General features: G+C 38.4%; 2 protein-coding genes across 2 annotated transcripts; both read right to left on the bottom strand.

Annotated features, from left to right (window-relative positions):
* slc30a5 (solute carrier family 30 member 5) lies at positions 1-14,194 on the bottom strand. The gene is made up of 16 exons (XM_034125941.1): positions 13,690-14,194; positions 13,065-13,187; positions 12,890-12,956; positions 12,513-12,598; positions 10,770-10,857; positions 10,202-10,289; positions 10,019-10,095; positions 9,765-9,935; positions 8,630-8,918; positions 7,336-7,544; positions 6,107-6,264; positions 5,276-5,405; positions 4,333-4,576; positions 2,129-2,355; positions 800-928; positions 1-275 (listed from the first exon to the last, which is right to left on the bottom strand). Exons 1-16 carry the CDS (start codon positions 13,758-13,760, stop codon positions 105-107), a joined length of 2,328 nt encoding a protein of 775 aa, XP_033981832.1. The 5' UTR covers positions 13,761-14,194; the 3' UTR covers positions 1-104.
* Positions 14,195-15,315: 1,121 nt separating this feature from the next.
* On the bottom strand, positions 15,316-21,780 carry LOC117478719 (annexin A1-like). The gene is made up of 12 exons (XM_034125618.1): positions 21,694-21,780; positions 21,487-21,565; positions 20,786-20,891; positions 20,609-20,703; positions 19,644-19,757; positions 19,152-19,242; positions 18,760-18,896; positions 18,047-18,140; positions 17,427-17,522; positions 16,641-16,699; positions 15,634-15,756; positions 15,316-15,523 (listed from the first exon to the last, which is right to left on the bottom strand). Exons 2-12 carry the CDS (start codon positions 21,553-21,555, stop codon positions 15,467-15,469), a joined length of 1,041 nt encoding a protein of 346 aa, XP_033981509.1. The 5' UTR covers positions 21,556-21,565; positions 21,694-21,780; the 3' UTR covers positions 15,316-15,466.

The raw sequence follows: 21,780 nt of genomic DNA, 5'->3' as shown, positions 1-21,780 counted from the left end.
GCCAATATATTCAGATTTATTCAAACCACATTCATACATTTACTGTACATCTCAATAAAAAAAAGTGAATCCGAAAAAGTTTCATTTGGTCCAAAAGATTTGCGTTACATTATAAGTGTCCCATCGTTCAGGTATTTAATGGACTCCATCTGCTGCGTCATCGCAAGAACTTCGTGAAATCCCGTGCTGAGTCCCGACATGTGCTGGAAGTACGCCTCCTTCTCCACCTGCACCGACAGATTGTTCACCCCGGCGTCTTTCAAAATGGCCGTCACCTGCCAATCACACAGACACAGAGCGATCAGAACTGACAATTGTGGGGGAAATTCCACACTTAATCACCTTCTGGTAAGAAAATAACAAATATACAAGCTTAAACCAAAGTTGTGTTATTTAATAAAGAGTTATAGCATTGAACAGAATCAATCTTATTTCCAGCTGGAAGGACAGATAACCTGTGTGCTTAAGAAATCTGACCAAGTTACACAGAAACGCAATGACTTTATACAGGGAAGAGACACAGGAAGAGGATTCATTCAGCTCGGTAATTTACGTTACAGTCTTAAGGAAGGTGGGGGGCAGACAGAAGGGGAAGTATCGCATGTTAATTACAACCCTAACATCCATATGATAATTGCCTGACAATGGTCAAGGCGACACCCTTCTGTCTGAGAACATTTTGTAGTTAGGAAACCTATATATATATTGAATTATTATAAATTCCCATCATAACAATTACCAATCATTTCTTAGCGATCTGCCTAAGGACATGACTGGTGATTCTACAGTTTGTACCGACCTGCTGAACGATCCTCTGCTCCACCACGTCTGCCATGATCTGCAGGTGGATGGTCCCCGCCACCATGTTGGCCGAGTGCCTCCAGAAATGAGCGTCTCTGTACGACAACACTCCTTCTATCTTCTCGATCTGAAAAAACAACCAGGGAAATTAACACCAGGAAAACTGCTGAGGGGCTGGAAACATATTCACTTTTGCCAAGGCATTTGATAATGCTCAAGCACTTTCTTGAATCTCAATGCAAGTCTGTCATTTATGTCAGGAAATAGTCATTTCTTTCAGAGAAATGGAAAATGTAGATCACGTACAAACGGTCTATTTAACTTAATGTCTTCACTGTTGTCTGATAAGTTAGTCCCATGTTCTGAGACAAATCCAAAAGCAAATCCTAATACTATGCTAATTATATTAGCTCAATTACAATTGAACCATTGGTGGCTGAGGATAACGTGAAGTTAGTTCATACTTTGATCCAGGAGCTAAATTGTTGACATTATGGTAATGCTAGTAAGAGTGCTAACACCATTACAATAAGAATAGGAATAATAGGAATAACCTTTATGCAAATAACATCTAACTTTACGTTCAAATGTAATGGCTGAAGTTTGCTAAGCCAAATGAATTCAACCACATCAGGTTAGTTAACAATCCTAAGAAGTCAACTCCTTTAATAATATAGATCACATGTGTCAAACTCAAGGCCCGGGGGCCAAATCAGGCCCTTGGTGGATTTAATTTCGGCCCGCAGGATAATTTCTAATTACTATTAGATCTGGCCCGCCGGTATATTGCACGCACACCTTCACTCAATCCTGAGGATCTCCTCAGCTCAGAGCCTGACCCCAAACATTGATGAACTTGCACCCAAGTGCCAAGTATCTGACTTGAACTAGCATCACAGAGCAGCACACTGAGTTTCAATGGATGTTTCCTTCTGCACTTTGTTTCTTGCGACAACAGGGCATGTTTGGTTTTTTCTTTGAGGGAAATTGTTTTTTTGAAGCTGTTGTTGGCCTGTGGGAAACATGTAATCATAAGAAATGAATGCAACTTATTATTTAATGTTTAATGTTGTTTATATAGGCAATAATTTAAGCTTTGTTAGTTCCAGGTTTAATATGTGCAATAAGTTCATTTCAATAAGTTTTGCCCTCCACTAGTACCGATTTTTTAATTTTGTCCCACTGTGTATTTGAGTTTGACACCCCTGATCTAGATAGATAACAGATTTGCCTTATTAAACATACAGTTATTCTGATGTGCAGTGAAACCACTATCTGTGAAAGACAACTGAGATAACTTAGTCCTCATCATGATTGATTTCCTCACCTTCTCCAGCGCACTGGTCAGCTCCTTCTCATTTTCTTGGGGAATTCTCAGAAGAAGCACCTCGCAGGCGTCCTTCAGCAGAGGGATGACGCTGAGGAAGATGAGCACTGCGATGAAGAGCGAGCAGATTGGGTCCGCGATCAACCAGCCGAACTGACGGATGAGGATGGTGGAGATGATGACGCCCACGCTGCCCAACGTGTCAGCCAGTACGTGGAGGTAAACACCTGCAAGGAAAAAACAAAATAAATGTATCTCGCTACATCCCCCGTTACAGTAAGGTATTATTTTAGTGCATCAATGAAAAAACGCACCTCTGTTGTTTTTTTTATGGTTTTTTTTCACATGTATATGCATTAGATTAATGCTCAATGCCAAATAAAGCGAGACGGTTAAAAAACAATACGTTGGCATGTGTTTTTACTGGTTAGTGTTGAATTGAATAGCTGATTTTACTGTCACCTTGTGGGAATGCATCTTAGGATCTTCAGATTAGTTAATGAATAAAGAACTGATATTATTTTGGGATCATTACTGAAACCCATGGAGTGACCTTTGGAAACATTTCCAACATGTCCCTAATTGGACCACATAACTGTTAGGACTATGACACAGAAAGTACAATCAGAAAATAATAAGAGAAAGTGCACTCAATAGACTGCAAATCTCTACCACTGCTGTGATCAACTGTGATTAACTAAATAAATGTATCTCGCTACATCTCACGTTCTTAAATGTATCTTGTATTTAATCTTTATTTTGTATTTTTAATTAATTATTATTATTGATTTTTTTGTGTTTTTTTTTCTTTATCATGTGAAATGTATCAGGATGTGCAAGCGATACAATGATGTGACCAATGTTCCAGTTCTTGTGAGAGTGGGGGGATTCTGTTTGTTTTCTTAGTTAACAAAAGAGGGGTAGTAGTGCAACTTCCTGTAATAAGAAAACCAAAACCAGGAAATGTGAAAAATAGTTGTATTGTCTGTTAAATCTGCACTCCTTAATAAAAAAACAAAACAAAATACAGTCCGCAGCAGTTAACATTAGCCCCTCTTCACTCAAGCTGCTTCTTTTTAGTGCATGGAGATATATTCTGCTTCAATGGATTTCAGACTGTCCCCACGGTTCCGCATTGGATTCGAAGTGTTATGGAACTTATTCCTTTAGACGCTATAAGCTTCTGGTTCAAGGACAAACCCTTTAACTTTTTTCACATATGGAACCCTTTTCTGGACTATATGGGAGATGAGGGGGCCCAAGCCCTCCGAAGTGGTCTCTACTAGGGCTGCACGATTTGGGGAAATAATCTAATTGCGATTTTTCTGACAGATATTGCGATTCGATTTGCGATATTTGTTTTTAAGCGACCCAGCGGAAGTTTATTGTAAAATGCGGCCATATCTCCGGCTAGGAAGGTCATATCAACGTGCTCCCGTCTCTAGCACCCCCGCAGCCCGAGCTACGAGTGAAAGAACTAAACTTACATGAAACTTCCGTTGGGTTGTTTTAAAGTCAAGCTTCAGTTTAAGACTCACCCTGTAATAGAAACATGTGATGGAGCATTACTAACCTGACTCAGATGCTTTGTTTCACCAAAGCATCTAGGAAAGCTCCATTGGAAGCCATTTGGAAAAGTATTTCAAAAATACTTGGCAGGTGATTGGATCAATCTGTCTATCACCTTCTATCATGGGCCACTTCTGATTGGTTAACAATGACTGGTACATGTGGAGCACAGCACTTCTGATTGGTGTGGATGACTGACACACAAGAAGAATCGCAGGCTTTGCGATTTGATAATTGCATTTAAAAATCGATTAATCGTTCAGCCCTAGTCTCTACGGACTAGCATGGACGGAGATTTCAAGGCTTATTTCCATATAGTTTGCAATGTCTGACAAGCTTTATGTAATTGTTGTGTCTGATCACCCTCCGTGTACACATCTGTATATTCCTTGTTGTGCTGTCTTGGTAATTTTCTTTGTATAATGTATTTGTTTTGGGGATTTCTTTCCTTATTTTTTTTCATAGGTCATTTATTTACACTTTTTATTATTTGATTTATGTGTGGAGAATGTGTTCTGCGTTTGGGATAAGTGGGGGGGGGGGGGGGGGGGGGTGGGTACATATTGGTATCATGCTCCTTCTTGATTGTGTTACCCTGTGAAAATTGAATAAATATATAGTTTTTGAAAACGCACCTCTCATGTTAGCGTTCATGCCTCCGCCTCCGCCCCCGGAGCCGTGGGAGTTCCCGTGTCCTCCGTGCCCGCCATGAGAGTTGCCGTGGCCCCCGTGAGAGTGGCCGTGCTCGCTGTGGGAGTGGCCGTGGTGAGAGTTACTTTTTTCTTCATGTGACGAGCAGCTTTTGCCGCCGTGGGAGTGAGCGTGACTGAAAGCGCAGATCCCCACCAGGTTCACCAGCAAGCCTCCGACTGACACCGGCTGCAGGAGACAGAAACACACTGAGCTTAGACTGAATGATGTCTAGTGACTTACTGAAAGGACATTAATAACTGATGGCATTCAGCGGCTTCCCAAATGTCATACTAATTTTATTTCATTCAAATCCCTCAAAACTCACCTTCTCACTCTAGCCTTCAACTCCTAATCCACTAACCACTCGCCCTTATTCCACCTAGCTTAGCACTTTTTACTCTTGTTGTTATTTTTCTTCTTTACTTGCTTGTAAAGCGGTTTGAGCACCAGGAAAAGCGCTATATAAATTACATGTATTATTATTATTATTATTATCATTATCATTTGATTACAGGGCTTGGTTGAATTCTTAATGCTGATTGGTCCATTTTGAACCTGCTCTTGCTAGCTGATCGCTCTGATCACTATGTGAAGTCTTATCAATCCACAGAAAGCAGACCGGTTCATTTAATGTTAGCAATGGACAGAAAAACACATTTTCTCCTCAACAAAACTGTGACATTTTTTTTTTTTATATTCATTTTTATGTGTTGAGAGCACAAAACTACTAAATACTTAAAAATAAAAAGCAATACTACTTCAGTTGTTTCTTGTGCATTTCGGTTAATAGAATCATCTGGAAAGGGCTTTGTATCAGACACCTTATATTGAATCAGGACATAACATGAATAGTACATCAGCAGGTTGTAGGTGCAGTTTACTCACTGTCAGCATGTCAGTGTTTATATTGGGAGGATCCAACACACGGGTGACTGACTCCACAAAGACAAAGAAAGCGATGACCATGAGAAACAGGCCGTTGATGAATCCAGAAAGTATTTCCACACGACCGAACCTGCAAAAAAACAACAGTCCACTTTTAGCCATCCAGCTGAATTCTCCAATAACTCCCATCCAAGAGCTTCCACATGTTGTTGATGGACGTTGTTGGGAAAATCCTGAATGTACTCTTCCAGTACACATGATAACCCTACGTAGCTGTGTACATGACAGGATGTATGATTACCTAGAAGAGCCTCAGGACTGTTTAGGCACATGATAGCTATGTGATTAACATGATGATTCAGCCTCTATGGAGATAGACATATGACAAGCATGATCATTTCTGACGTGGAGCTAATCTGAACTAAACATTGAATACTGCTTTATATTCCTCCATCTTGTGACTGTGTAACTCCCTCTCTTGTATATCAGCATGTGAAGGACACTGTTCAGGAACTAGTTGATGCTCTGTATGTGATGACTACTTCCATTCTGGAGAGGATCATAAATACATGGATCCTGAGATTGAAGCTCAAGCCGGTGACGAGTGATTAGTAAAATGTTTAAGTATTCAGAAAAAGTCCGAATTTTGGAGATTTTGAGAAAAAGTCAGAATTTTGAGAAAAAGTCAGAATTTTGAGAAGAAATTCAGAATTTTGAGAAAAAATTCAGAATTTTGAGGAAAAAAATCAGAATTTTGAGAAAAAAAGTCAGAATTTTGAGAAAAAAGTCAGAATTTTGAGATATTGAGAAAAAGTCAGAAGAGACGTTTACCCGTAGGAGAAGATCCTGGTAGCTTTCCAGCGAGTCATGAGCGCAGCGAACAGGCCGAGCACCAGAGCGGAGCAGTCGAACAGCATGTGGAAGCCGTCAGAGATCAGCCCCAGACTGTTGGTCCAAACGCCGTAAAACAGCTCCACGAAGGTGAACGCCTGGAACAGCACACCTCACGTTTACTCAAAATACACAAACTGTACACACTTATCACACGCTGGAAAAAGCTGGTGTCATGTATAGTATAACAAAAGGTTTATTAAGGTTGAAATGTAAGTAATATCTTGAAAATAAAGTATCTAACTGCTCCAATTTTGTATATTCAACATCCATATGTCCTTAAGCAGAATCTGCACAACCAGAGGGTGATAACTTACCGAAAATGTCATAAAATGTCAGCTTTTAAAAGTAAATAATTTGTGGCTAATTGTACAATTTTAATTAATGTTCAGGTGTTTAAACAGCCTAAATTCCTAGAGGTAGCTACCAAGTTTAGCAGAAACAATTTTTTCCTTTTAGTTTGGAGATATAATTTTATGCCACTTTTATCACCAAGATGTTGTAGGAGTTCGTGGGCGGCATCCACACAATGGCTGTCATTTTGAATGATTAATCTTTATTGATTAGTTGACATTAATACAGTTAGAACACTGCAGGTATCTTAAAGAAATAATTAAAAGTAAACTATTTCTAATGATTATGCTGTTAATGCTTAATTGATTTCTGTTATCTTTGTATTCATGCATATGCCGTCTTATTAATTATTAATCTATATTGAACAGAAAGTACGTTTTTCCTGTATAATAACAGATTTACTTTTTATTTTGTAAGCACTTTTACAGGTGCTCAAAGTCGCTTTACAGAGATGGTGAAAAGAAAAGAACAACAAATAAATATAGTTAAAGTCAAATAAAAATCAAGCAATACAAAAACATTCACACATTAAAAGCCAGATCGAAGAGGTGAGTTTTTGTAAGTTTTTTGAAGGTGGTGAGGTCAGTGCACTCTCTGATGGGTTGTGGGAGTATATCTAACTGATTGTCAAATTAAATTAATAAGAAGTGAAAGTATAATGTCTAATAAAATATAAAATAGAATTAAAATATTTGTAATAAGATAGAGAGTTTTAATTTGCCAATTTGAAATGTATAAATTCCCCTTCGCCATAATATCCTCAATATTTAGTCCTAGTTCAGTTGTGAGTTTTCTCTTCCTTACACTGTACGTACCAGGTTGAGACACAGGAAGTAGAAGATCTGTCTGGAGTCGTACTCCTCCAGGATTTGCTTCAAGGAATCTTTGATGAAGCGGGGGATCGACTGCGATGTGTGCTGCAGAGCGTCGCCCATGAAGTTGTAGAGGGGGGTCCCTTCAGGAGAGTAGCCCACCAGGGTGCCCTTCTGACCTTTCCTTGAGGGGGACGAGAGAATACTGGACGCTGCAGAGGGATGAGAAAGGAGAATAAATACATTTAAAGGTCCCATATCATACTGTTTTTCATCAATATATTATATGTCTCAGATATATACAAACATGTCTCTGAAGTGTTTGGCTCCAAACACCAAACCGATCATTGCAGCATCCCATAATCCCCTCTGTTTCAGCCCTGTTTCAAAAGTGCTGATTCTGTGTCTGTTACTTTAGATGAAAATAAGGAGCCCCTCCCCACGCCCCTCTGAGAGATATTTGGTTAAAAAGAACACAATGGTGCTCTAGGAGGAGATTCAGGTGATAAGGTGGGGGGGGGTGGTTACGTTGGTTGGTGATTGGCTAATGGTTACACAAGCCAAAACATCGTTATGACATCATTAAGTGGCCAAAATCTGATCAGCTCATTTTCAGACAGGTTTTTATATAAATGGATCAGGACAAAAAGAGAGAGAATCTTTTTTCGTGAAACTTTCAGAATCTCTTTACACAGAGGGGACACATGTTGATGTAGAAGAGACATGAAGAAGTGGATTTTGCATAATAGGTGACCTTTAACTTGAAAATATGGACAGAAAGCACAAGGAGCTTCAGGGGGATTGTGTAAAAACGAAATACCTCAATAATATCACTTCCCTATTTGATTACTTGCATTGAAACGATTACTTTTATTAAAATCCATCTTTGTTTTTTTTTTAAAGGCTATGTTTAAGCATGGAAATAAGCTTTTATCGTGTTAAATATTAGCTGGAACTGTTCTTTCAACGACAGATATGTAGACATTGGATAAAGGTTCAAAATTCATGTTTCAGTTTGTATTCAGTCCCGTTTTCTGAAATATTATGATTACATATGCAAATGCTTACTTTATATGAATGCAGGAGACTACAGATACAAATAGACAAAGTTACACATATTTGTTAAAGATAACAATATGTATACCTGTAGGGTCTTGATTTAAGCTTTTGAGTCTGAATGTTGATATAAAATAAGAAAATCAGGGCTGGGAATGTGCAGCAAAGAAGTGGAATGATCTAAGATGATGTTTACATGATCTATTACTATGTTGACTCCTTAGAGCTCTCCGTTACTTACACATGATGAAGAAGATGGCGCTGACGATGACCCCCCCCGAGAGCACGTGCTCGGTGCTGACCTGCTGGGGGGGTTTGCTCATGGAGCGCAGCTGGTCGGTGAGCGGGTGGGTCCAGAAGTTGGCCAGCAGCAGGGCGCTGAGGAAGAGGGCGATGGCTCCGTAGCGGGCGCACCTCGGCGCCTCCATCTTGGTGTTGCAGATGGCCTCCACGTAAAACTCCAGGATCATCACGGAGAGGATGATCATCCCGAACGGCAGGATGAGGGACGACCACGACTCCACTTTACTCTGGGGGGACGGGGACGGAGTGGAAAGACAGTCAGGGAGGAATTCAGGGGTAAAAACTATAATTAAAACACTTAATTTTTCTGAATTAAATTAGACATGGACCTCCAGGGTTACTCCAAACACCAGTTAGTCGCCGTGATCAATAAAACTAAGCGGTGCATTCTTGGCTTAATTCATAAGTACAGATGTCATAAATCAACTTTAATTTAGTCAAATAACGCTCCTCTGCCTTTGTGAAAAGTTTCTCTTTGTAAAGGTATTTATCTTGCGCTTTTACAGCTGACAGACGACATTTGAGAGCTGATATTATAGGCTGTGAAGATGGCCATGCCGCCCCAGAATGCATGGCCGTTCCAATTTATTTTATACAGTAAAGTTCAAGAAATGTAGGAAATCTTACTGGTTGGGTCATTAAAATTGTCATTTAAATGTATGGTAAACTGAACAAGTGTCCTTAGGAGTATCTCAGTTTTGAAAGGCTAAATTGAATTATCTAAATAAACAAGAACAGCTCATTATTGCTGTGTCTCAATTCTCATTGTTAAACTGCCATGTCGTATACTCTTAACACAGTGTGGGGATTTTGACCGGGATGACTTTGCAGTTGGTAGCTAGCTAGTTAGCATAATTTGCAATACCGAATTATTGCTCAATTAACACAGTAAAAACCACAATGACCGCTTTCGAAACAACAGTATAGTGGTACGTTTATTCAAGAGAAGGGTCCAGCGTTCCACACTCAACTTATTGACCGTTATGAGTGAATCCATTTAGCTTTGTGATGCCAAAGGGGACAAAAAACGGACTTTGATGCATGTTCAGATTTCTCATGTTCTGTTGACTCACTTCTGTAGTCGCTGAGAGCACGATGACCCAGGGCAGCAGCACCACAGCAGAAACCAGGTTGTCCAGAGCGTAGAGGCGTTTGGCTCCACCGATTTCCACAGACAGTTTCCTGGAGGCCGTGTGAAACGCCACCTTCATACACAGGGAGGCCACCAGCAGAACAACTCCACCCTGATGGGAGGAACGTGATGTTAGCAGGCAGAGATACACTTAAAATGCTTGTGTAGGCAGCATTTAACGTGTGCTTTGCTTACTTTGTGATCTGCAACCCCTAAAAAGGCAATGGCAGTGTAGAGGAAATGAGTCAGCGCGCTGTCATGGTGACCCTCAGCTGGTTAGAAAATGAGTCAAGGAGAAAACACTACAAACAGAGAAGTAGGATGACGAACAGAAGAAGATCAGCTCAATGACAAATCCGAATAATTAGCAAAGGATACGGTGCTCGGCCATCTTTGCCATGAGATCGTCGTTGTCAAAGAGCAGGAGGCAGATCACGGCGATGATGAAGAGAGCAGCGCCTCTGGTCTGCGAAAAACCACAGAAATGCAAATTACACACTTCTACAATACACAGTTTCATTTCACTCAGGGTCAAAATAACCCACGTTTTCTTATCCACAATTGTATGACTCTTAACTCCAGGGAATATAAAAGTGTGTTTATCTTAATTGTATGTTTAATTCACCACTTTGATCTTGAAATGTTAATTTAATGGTTGTTTCTTAAAATATTACCTCTTCTTCCTATTCTGTAAAGGGATGTATTTTTTTGTTAACCTTCAATGGCCGTACTATGCCATTGTACAGATCTTATCAATTATCTTCATCTGAATAATGGTTAAAAAAACTAAAATAGGACAAACGTTGTATGAAATATATTTTTTTTATCGTTTCTTTTGTATCTTGTTTTTATGTTGCTTGAACTGAAAACAACATATCTGACACAATAATACATTAATAAATAATTGAGAGTAAAATACAGACATGTTTTCATTTAGCCCTCGTACCTTGGATGGCCCCCCTCCTGTGCTTGTGAACAAAACACCGAGAAGAGCAATGACCACCACATCACTGTGCTCAAAAAGCAACAGCGTCCTGTAAAACACACAAAGCAGAATTGAATATTAATAATAATAATACGTTTATTTATTATAGCACCTTTCACAGAAATAGATTTCACAAAGTGCTTCACAAGTACAAAAATAAAAATTAAGACCACATAAACATGAATAAAATAACCACATGAGACATATGTTTAAGGTCAACATAAAAACAAAACACAGACCACGTGGAGTCCTGAAAGGAACAAACATAATAACAGGGAATCACACCCTATAAACCACATGTGTCAAACTCAAGGCCCGGGGGCCAAATCAGGCCCGTGGTGGATTTAATTTCGGCCCGCAGGATAATTTTTAATTACTATTAGATCTGGCCCTCCGGTATATTGCACGCACACCTTCACTCAATCCTGAGGGTTTCCTCAGCTCAGAGCCTGAGCCCAAACATTGATGACCTTGCACCCAAGATGAGATGCCAAGTATCTGGCTTAAACTAGCATCACAGAGCAGCACACTGAGTTTCAATGGATGTTTCCTTTCTGCACTTTTTCTCTCAAGACAAGAGGGCATGTTTGGTTTTTTCTTTGAGGGAAATAGTTTTTTTGAAGCTGTTGTTGGCCTGTGGGAAAATGTAATCATAAGAAATGACTCTGGAAAAGCTGCAGATAGAGCCATAAGAAATGAATGCAACTGATTATTTAATGTTTAATGTTGTTTTTATAGGCAATAATTTAAGCTTTGTTAGTCCCAGGTTTAATATGTGCAATAAGTTCATTTCAATAAGTTCTGCAATAAACATTGAACCAGTCCGGCCCTAGACTAGTACCGATTTTTTTATTTTGGCCCACTGTGTATTTGAGTTTGACACCCCTGATACACAAAATAGTTTTAATTGCGACACATCCAAAGACATAAAACACACAGCTTGGTGAGTCCATAACAACTCACCAAGAACCACCATGTCTTGGATTTTCTGAAACTATCCATGGAAAAAGTTTTCAATAAAGTAATGTGGCCTTGCCAAAACTATAGCACTTATCCAAATACCTTTCCAGAAGTGGTAGTAATAGATTTGTAAGTTTGTGTATTCTAATGAAGGAGTAATATAAAAACGTTTGACTCATCTGTAATGTATATTAACAGATTCCTTTCTAAAAAAATATATCTAAATAAGTTAAGCTTCAACGCTATACTTAGTAAGATCTGTCACACATTTCTTATGCATGACCAAATAAATTCAAGGTGTGATAGAACTGTATGAATATACTACACAGGTTAAACATTACATTTCAGGAAAGTCAAAGAACTAATGAAAAACTGGTATAAATTAATATATTATGAGGTATAAAAAAAGGGTGAAATATAGTTTTTATTATATATATTTAAAAGAATGTTGGAAATAATTCACAGGTTTACATGGATGTTCAGTAATTCCATCTGATCTAATGATATGCAGTGCCAAAAATGTATAACTAACCAAATATTTGGAATTGACCTATAAGATATTTGGCAAGGTCCCATGAATTTAATCAGATTTTCACATATCTTTTTGAATAAAATTATATGATAACATCTGGGAGGTCTTGATGTGGAATGGCCCAGTTAATACCACACAAATATGTTCATGCACACAGCGGTGTTGTCTTGAATTGCTGTAAAAAAAAACACACATTTACAGTGACACGTTACCTCAGAGGTCCACAGAGAGTTAGCCCGAAGAAGCCCAGGAGGGAAATGATGCAGCTGAAAACTGCATGCTTCAGTAACTTTATCCACTAGAAAGAAAACAGTGTAAAAAGAGAAATCATCATTATGGCAGGTCAACAAAGTGACTTTACGGAGGCATTCATTTCATTTCATTTCATTTCAATCTTTATTTCGAACAGATTAAAAAAAAAGAATAAATAACAAATGTGAAAAACAGAATACCGTATTGTTAAAATACAGTATTTATCCACATTCACGATAATATTTATATATTCAACAAAAAAAGTCTTCATATTAATAATAATAATAATAATAATTAAAAAAACTTTACAGACAGAAGACGAAGAAATCCCACTCACTTGTCTTTTTGAGACGACTTTGCCAGAGGAGAACGGCTTTTGAAAGAAAAGCAGGATAACAGCACTCCTAGAAAAGGAAAAGGATGCTTACATACATGTAGTAAAAATTATAAAAAGAATTACAAGTTTGATGACATTGATGAAATGAAATATAAGCAACTAATAGGCTACTTACCCTAATTTGAGTATAAAGATGAACTGGACAATGTGGACAACTTTGAGTATATCATAAGATTCAAATATCCCAAGAGCCTTGAGGACCTTCGTGACGATCAGTAAAACTATATATCTGGTTAACCTGAGGAGGAAAAGAAAGATGTATTAGTTCTTGAGAGAAAAGATTGCACATTCATTGAGTTTTGGCACTATTTTATTTGGAGGATTTCTAAAAACAATAAAAAATAAGGCACTTTTTGAACATTTAACCTTGTGAACAGGTCACACTGGAAATTGAGCATAATAGGGCCCTTTAAAACATTGTTCAACAACCTCCTCTGCTCATCTCTCTTCTAATCTATTATTGACATCAACATTTCTCAAATACTTGTTTTTATTTACAAGATAGTGTCAAGTGAAGAGAATATTCCTGAGCATTTCAAACCTAGTTAAAAGTGAAATAACAGGTTCATTTTAACTTCAAACTTCAGATCTTCATCCACTCAACTCTACACTTACATAATGTCAATTTTCCATCAGATTTAGAGGTACCAAATTATGAAATGGCTTTTCCTGCCTGACAAAACACTGTTCTGCTGTGAAATGTTTCAGAGATCATGGATGAGATAAAAACAGATACATACCTAGAATTGGGCACCTCGACCATGCCCAGTTTCCCCCCTGAGAGTACATTGCTGCTGTATTTATCTTCCATCTTAAAGCTCCAGTTAAAGTCCAGTTGAAGTATTTAAATCCCCAATACCCTAAACATTACCTTAAAAGTGACATTAAACCGCAGCCAATTTACTGGTAAAGAGTATAGCCATTCTTCCGTTAGCTTTTAATCATTCTTTCGTTAAAACGTAACCGTTAGTTTGTTAAATTAACTGTAAACATTCAGCTGGTAGCTTCTTAGTCTATTAGCTTGCTAGCTAGCCATCTGTTATGCTAGCTAAGATTGTATCCAAAGTTATTAGCTGCGACTCGTGCTGCGCGTGCTGTGTTCGTCTTATGAACACATGCAGTTGCTTAGTAAGAGGTAGGAAATTAATAATGTTAAAACTGAGCTGACAGCTTCAATAAATATGGTAAATTATCCGGACTGGACAAAAAGCCACAGCATTTCCGGACACGGTAGACAGGTCCACGTCACGTCACGTCACGTGTGTGTTTGCGACCGTTGCTGCTGCGCACTGATACGCAGACGATGACGATGAGGACATAAAAGTACAATTTACAAATGTTCTGAAAAGGGTGCACAAAGAAATGTAATACATGTTAGTAAACTTGAAATAGAAAATGTAAAAAAAAAAAATTGCTCCAGCTTTGCAGCAAAAGGGCGCAGGAACTGCACTTAAGAAAAAGGTTTGCCTGAATTAAATGTTGTCTTTTATTTTCTTGTCAGAGAGTAACAGAATGCGTAACATGTTAAAAGAAACAAAAAATCACTTCACACATCTCCTAACACTTCCCCTGGTGGTTTGACTACGTTAATAACATCTGTGTAACTGTAAGGTATAAAGGCTTTGGCATCAAGGATTTTTTTTATTGCATTTCTTAATTTTAGTGGATATTCTTTAAGCAACTTTTTATTATTTTAATTATGTTTTATGGCCAGACAGCCCAAAATGTACTACGAGGATGTGGATCTGAACCCACGTGACGTCTCACAGTGATTTAGAAGTGGACTATGGGCTCAGAACAGTCTGCTTCAACCAAGGATTGATTTGAAGTGACTCCATCACATGACCTTTTGTTTGGTCGGTAGGGGGCGTCTCCTTTAGGCTGGCAAGGACACAAGATATTTCAAAACATGAAAACTCCGTAAGTAATATATTTCATTCTTATTTTTATCACTTAATTTTTTTGTTTTAGTAAAACATTTTTTTATATTTATATATGAAACATCTTTATATAATTGTATTCAATTTTTTTTTATTTTATTTATTTTATTTATTTTATTTATTTTATTTATTTTATTTATTTTATTTATTTTATTTATTTTATTTATTTTATTTATTTTATTTATTTTATTTATTTTATTTAATAATTTGTATTCGTATTTAATTATTTTAATTGCGGGGGAGGGGCGTCTACCTAAGGCTGTTAAAAAAGCTTTAGCATTTCTATTATTATGTTAGCCTATAACAAATGATTAGCCATTTTGTGTGAGATATAAATCAATATACTAGTGGAAATAATTATTTCTAGAGAAAAAATACATAGATAACACATTATCAAAAAGAGAAACAGAAACAGCAGACAAGAAGTGCATGAGATGTTTTTTTATTTTTGGTGGGAACAACTCAATAAAACAGATTGATCACGGTATTCGTCATAACTTTCAAAGATGTAAAATGTGTTTATAATCCAGGGGACAGAATGGTCTACATTTCCAGAAGAGTGGTTTCCCGAAGAATTTCAGTGAGCTCCACACAGTCCGAGCAGGACGCTCTCATAATGTCCCTTAGTGTCCATCTGTAAACAAAAACAAAAGTGCTCAGCTGAAAAACCCTCATATTACATCTTTGTTTCTGTACGGTATGAGTGAGTGACAGAACTCTAGGGCACTAGGTGTGTCATTTTACCAGAATGGCCTCCTGTAGGCTGACGTCATACATGGCCCTGTATTCCTCAATAATCTTCTTTAGGTCGACCTCAGAGCGGCTCACCATCACTCGGATCAGAGTGTCCTCACATGTGCCGTGGCCCTGTGAGAACGTAGCAGAGGTGTAAACACTGAGCAGGTAGAAGGCAAACATCTTCGCTTCGCAGTAAATATGGGACAAAGTCCTTGTGTTGCAAATCACAAGTAAATATTGTGCTCAAGTTGTTATTTAAGACAAGTTTGGAGACGATTCCCAAGAGTTACGAATCAAGACCAAGTCCTACATGGAAGTCCTAAACCCTCAAACGAGTCATAATGCATCTGTAATAATTGACACGGATGTTTTGCTTAAATCTGTTTTAAGTTGACCACATTATACGTTTTTTTTTATTGTATGTTCTCCTGGGACTCAGTAACATAACGCCTGTTTGACATGTTTCTCTCCTGCAACCTGATTGGATGCTCTCACATTGGTTTGTATGAAAGTGGTCAGGGGGAATTTTGGTTCGACTCGCTGTGAAAAATTTGTGTTAATTAGTTGATTCAGGAAATTAATTGATTCATGGCACCATTTTTGAATAACATCTTTGGGCTTGGGGGAAGTTATCAAGTATGTTTTAGGTCAAAAGGCTCAAGTCCAAGTTGAGTATCAAATCATGTGACTCGGGTCAACACTTCGGTTCTGTTTGTATGATATCAGGTAAAGTTATGCACCATCATGTTGGTTGCAAAACAAGGATTCCTAGTTTTTACATATTATTCATAAGAAATGCAGCATATTATTGGGGATTTTACAATTCTTGCCCCACTTAAAATAAATTCCAAAGCAGGCATCACAAAGAAAAACACATACACCATTATTAAGATAACTTTCTTAATTACATGAGCAAAATTAGAACACAAAATGCCTGTGGAAACGTGACACACACAAACACACACACACACACTCCGACATATGGTGAGAAAAGGAAGGAGATATTCACACACCTTCATAGCCAGATGGAGCTTCTCAGCAAAGACAGCGGCTTTGTTCCAGGAACATTTTACTAAACGTCAAAAAGAAAAAACATTCCAGCTGAAAAGATGCAGTATGCAGATGTTTAGGCTAAAGAAGTCCATACAAGGTTTTCGAAGCATGACGTGCAGACAGTATGGTATCGTCTATCCATGTTCAAAGCTTCACCTCCTATTACAGCTGGAATCATTTTGTTGATACAGTATGTGCTCAAAAAGGTTTTCTGCACTCCCTTTGATTGTTATGGGTCTTTGTGACTCTCACTCTCCTTCCAGGTTTTCCCTCTGGACACCACATGTTGCAGACTTAACAATTGTGATGATTTATGTTCCGCAGAATCAAACCCTCTTGTCCAGCTATCGGTATTTACAAGCCTGGCAATGTCCAACAGTCCATTCATCCATTCACCAATCTGGAAATATGTTGTAAAATGTCTTGAAAATCACTGGACATATTTCCATTAAATATACTTTGGGAATTCAGGCTATATTTGTTGGATTTTCTGACCATTCCTATTCACAATGATGCCAGATCTTTACTTGTACACAACAAATATCAAACCATTATTTGCAAGCTTACATCAAAAGTAAATGGCAATACGTTGGTATAAAGAATAAGTAGGTATAAATTGCATGCATGCTCCCCGGAAGATAGATCCTTATAATCCTATTACCTTACTTCCTCAGTGCTTACTACTTCAGAACAAATGTTTCCCTTTTATTAAACAATAACTGAAATAAATGAAGACCATTCCTTACCAATGTCAATGAGACATTCTTCAATGTCTCCCTTCAGCTCCAAATCCAGGGCTTTAGGTAATGAGATGTCACTGACAGCGGCGTAGTGCTGGAATGCTAACAGGTAAACACAAATAAAAGGGATGTATGAGACAGACAGAAAGGCAGACGTTTTTACAAAAAGTTATAGAAGTAAAGTTGGGAAATATGTGCATTTATTCAAAATATATTGTGAAATTTAAAAAGGCACCTTTAGCTGGATTTAAAGTATCTTTTGAATGTATACTCTACAAAGGCTAAACCATATATTATTACCATATCGAGAGAGAATGTGTGCCTAAGTAACTTTTTGCACTGTAACTTTTATGAATGTATCTTTGCTTTTACATGAGTGTTTTTAAATGCCTTGCCTTGCCTTGCCTTGCCTTGCCTAAGTACATCTACACTTTCAAAAAACTGCTCTCATAGTCCTGTTTTTATCTTTAAGAAATCCGCCCTACTATTCCCCATATTATTACTACACTGCTGGGTGTGTTCCACCTGCTACAAAAAAGTGTGGTTCCACCGGTTCTCCAGGTGTGTGTTCAGCCTCTAATGAGTCAAACCTAAAAGCTGAAACTCTCAAATATTTCAACACTTACTCTTGGTGAGCTGCGGCCCGCTGCGTTTGGACAGGATGTCGATGAAGGCAGAAACATCGGTTCCTTTGGTGTTCTCCCCGGCCTCAAACAGAATCTGCGGGGTACAAAACAGTAACACGCCATTACCCGTTAATATTGTTCTCTACAAGACTTACACATTCATGTATGTTACGATTCCATTGCTATTGAGATGACCATATACAATAAATAAAGTATATTCTGCACCAGATTTCTTTTGAGCCATTGGCCGTGTTGATTTTTCTGTCACGGCGAGCGTGAAACCTAGAATAAAACTAACATCCGGGGTTGAAAGGGAGGGTCATTTACAACAGCAAAAAAAAAAAAACGTCTAACTGGAAAGATCATCCGTCAAATTCCGGGAGTGGCAAGAGACTTAAATATATGACAAAATAACAAGGTGGGTACTTGACCCCGGAGGTGTCATGCCTCCTTTACGCCATAACAAGGCAACCGTATTTCCAGCAGGTGAGAACGCTTCTGACACGGACAATTCCTTGATGTATGAAGGGCAATTTCCAGACAATGTGCACACCGGATTCTACGGATATTGTCATATGAGAAAACCGTTCAAAACGTTTGTGTTAGGGTCATAAAGTAGCGTTCATTTTGTTTTCTTCATGGGACCTTAGTTTAGTAAATATTGAAATGATGCCCGCCTTATTATCTAAAAAGTGATTTTTTCCAGATTTTACCTCTGCGTCTTTTCGGGCCAGATCATGGTCGATTTCCACACTTTCATCTTTTTGTGCTTTCAACAGGGCCAGAAGAGCCGTGGTGAAGTCACCGCTGGTCTCCTCCTTAATGACTTCCTCCAGCTCCTCTTGGTACTCTGAGGGACAAAGGTAGACATTGCAGTACGATAATGGGACATACTATAACTGCAGTGGTTATAGCTGTTGTTCAGGCATACAATCCTCATGACTGCGTGATTACAGAGCTGCACTGTCGAGGAAATCAGTGTTGTTCGAATGTTGCAAACACAAAAAACATCCTCAAGAATTTCAGTAAATACCTAAGATGTTACAAACAGAACTCAGCATGTTCCCCAACTAATAACAGAGATAAACATTGACTCAGTCCAAACCTTCTTTGAAGACTCTCTTGATCTCTCGAATCTCTTGGTTTGATCTTGTTGCCAGAACCTCCACAAGGACGTGTTCATGTGTGCCGAAACCCTGTTGAATACAGCAATAGAATAGCTAGGAATTCCCATATATATCTATCTAAAATGTGTTTCAAAGGACTCCTCAAACATAACTAAACAAAGAGTAAAAATGTCTGGATAAGTCCTTTTGGCCTACATTTATGTGGTTTCAAATTAATCTGAAAAATGTTTTTACGACTCTCTGTCGGAGTGTGTGGGAGTTCACTGCTTTAGACTTAGTCTAATTTTCTCATAATGTAGAAGACCGCAAAGCCAAAGTCTCTGAATGTAAAACTGAGCACGAAACTAAATACTAAGAACCTTGGACAGTCCCTGCTGGCAGAACAAACTGTGAAATGGAAAGGATCTTGGAGAATTCATATTTGGAATTGATCTCCTCTCATATTTAGTACAACGACCACTGATATTTACCTTTGTGGCCTTCCTGAGCAGGTAGGCATCAAAGTGAGGGGGATCCATGAGCAGAGCCAGAGAAACGTCCTCTAAATCTGACCTGAGAGCCGACTTTAGAGCTTTTTCCAGACTCTGCAAGACACAACAAGCATAAAGTTACATTACAATCATGGCCATTATTTAGGTGTGTGTTTGAGGTTGCATTTTGGTGATAGATAGATAGATAGATAGATAGATAGATAGATAGATAGATAGATAGATAGATAGATAGATAGATAGATAGATAGATAGATAGATAGATAGATAGATAGATAGATAGATAGATAGATAGATAGCTAGATAGATAGATAGATAGATAGAGAGATAGATAGAGAGCGCGAGCGCGCGCGCGCGCGCGCGAGCGCTCGCTCGCTCGCTCGCTCGCTGCTCGCTCGCGCTCGCTCGCTCGCGCTCGCTCGCTCGCGCTCGCTCGCTCGCTCGCTCGATAGATCGCTAGATCGCTCGATCGCTAGATAGAATCGGGTGGAAATCGTGAGAAGATAGAACATTTTAGCACAAATGACAATGAGTCAGTAATCAAGACAGTAATGTTAGTTACACAGCAGCAGCTTTTTAAAAGTGTGCTAACTACGTAGCCACCATAATACTGGTCATACCAGACCAAGCTATTTCTTTCTTTCTAAATAAGTTTCAGACGTCTTGCTTTATGTGGACAAAAATGATGTTGTGACAAGTCAAACAAAAAGGTTTATACATTGAGTAAATATGAAATGCAATAGCAGCTTTCATTCAAATGCAGCGGATCTGCATTGTATGCCCAACATTTAACCTAGTTTGTGTTGCAAATCTGCAAATTGACATAGTGAAGTCAAGGAGACTTCACTATGGACGCTGGAACTTCATTGTGTCCTTATTTTTTTATTTGGGCTCTTCTTGATGCTGATGTATCATTATTTGGTCTTAACAAGAAATGAATCACTTACCTTGCCCGTGGACGCTTCATAAACTACTTTGATCTTCTGTCTCTGGTCATTGCTCCTCTTCACCAGGACTGCGATGATCACATCCTTATCCACTTCTGTGAGGGACAAGATGTACTTTAGCTTACTTTCTTTAAACCCCTGAGACCCTCTATGTCAGAAATGTAGAGGCACACACACCGTCTTTCTCAATGGCGCTCTGAAGAGCGGAAGCATCACTGCTGGCGTTGAAGTTGGGATACGGGACGACTGTTCCATAATACTTAGGCTTCGGCTTACCCTTTACCTAGAACAACAGGCAGAAATGTGGATGTTTTTATGTTTGTTGTGTTTATTTTTCAGTTTTTCACAGATATTTCACAGATATTTCACAGACAGTCCAACATTCATGACAAAAAGTTGCAAACCAAAATGTGGATGCTTTAATGACTTGAGCTGCTGTAAAGCACTAGGAATTCAAAGCTTAAGATAATTAAGTTTATAGGATGATTTTTGATTAATTTGAGTTTCATAACAGCGCAGAATTACAGGAATAATGGCAAAGATATGTGATGTTATTAGGTAGAGGTGAGATGGCTGACGGAGATATAGACAGCTGTCAGCATGTCATTTTATATAAAACTACAAATGCTAGTTCAGTACACTTAAACTGATATAACCTTTTTGAGCTTTCATTAGATCTCTTAAATATGTTGTTCTGTTGCGTCCACATTGTTTTGTTTCTAAGTTACACCCAAACTGGGCGCGTGCCGACTCCCATCTGCTGTTACACTGACTTTGAAAAGTGCCTCATACAACTTACCTCAAAAATCTGAGCTATCACATAAAGAAAATATTATGTACAACATGTCAATAATCCATATATCAGATCTGATACTCACGAAGACGGTGTCTTCGTCTGGCTTTATTTTACGTATGACCTTGTTGAACAAATTCTTGAACAGGGACATGTTTACTTGGCTGGAAAGTTATAAGCAGAAAACAATATATATAATTAAAGAGGAAAAAATTAAACATGAAATAGAAAGTAAAGAAGTTAACCTTGGTTTAAATACTTATACATATTTAAACATCCCAACAAATCTCACCTGGGATGCTGCAGACGATGCTCAAACCAAAGTTTGTAGTTCTCATGTGTTAGACGCAGTATTTAACTCATTCTGCAGCGGCCCCAC

The sequence above is a fragment of the Trematomus bernacchii genome, unplaced genomic scaffold, assembly GCF_902827165.1.
Source record: "Trematomus bernacchii unplaced genomic scaffold, fTreBer1.1, whole genome shotgun sequence".
In the NCBI taxonomy this organism is placed as follows: domain Eukaryota; kingdom Metazoa; phylum Chordata; class Actinopteri; order Perciformes; family Nototheniidae; genus Trematomus; species Trematomus bernacchii.
This window is presented reverse-complemented; position numbering and strand designations above follow the sequence as displayed.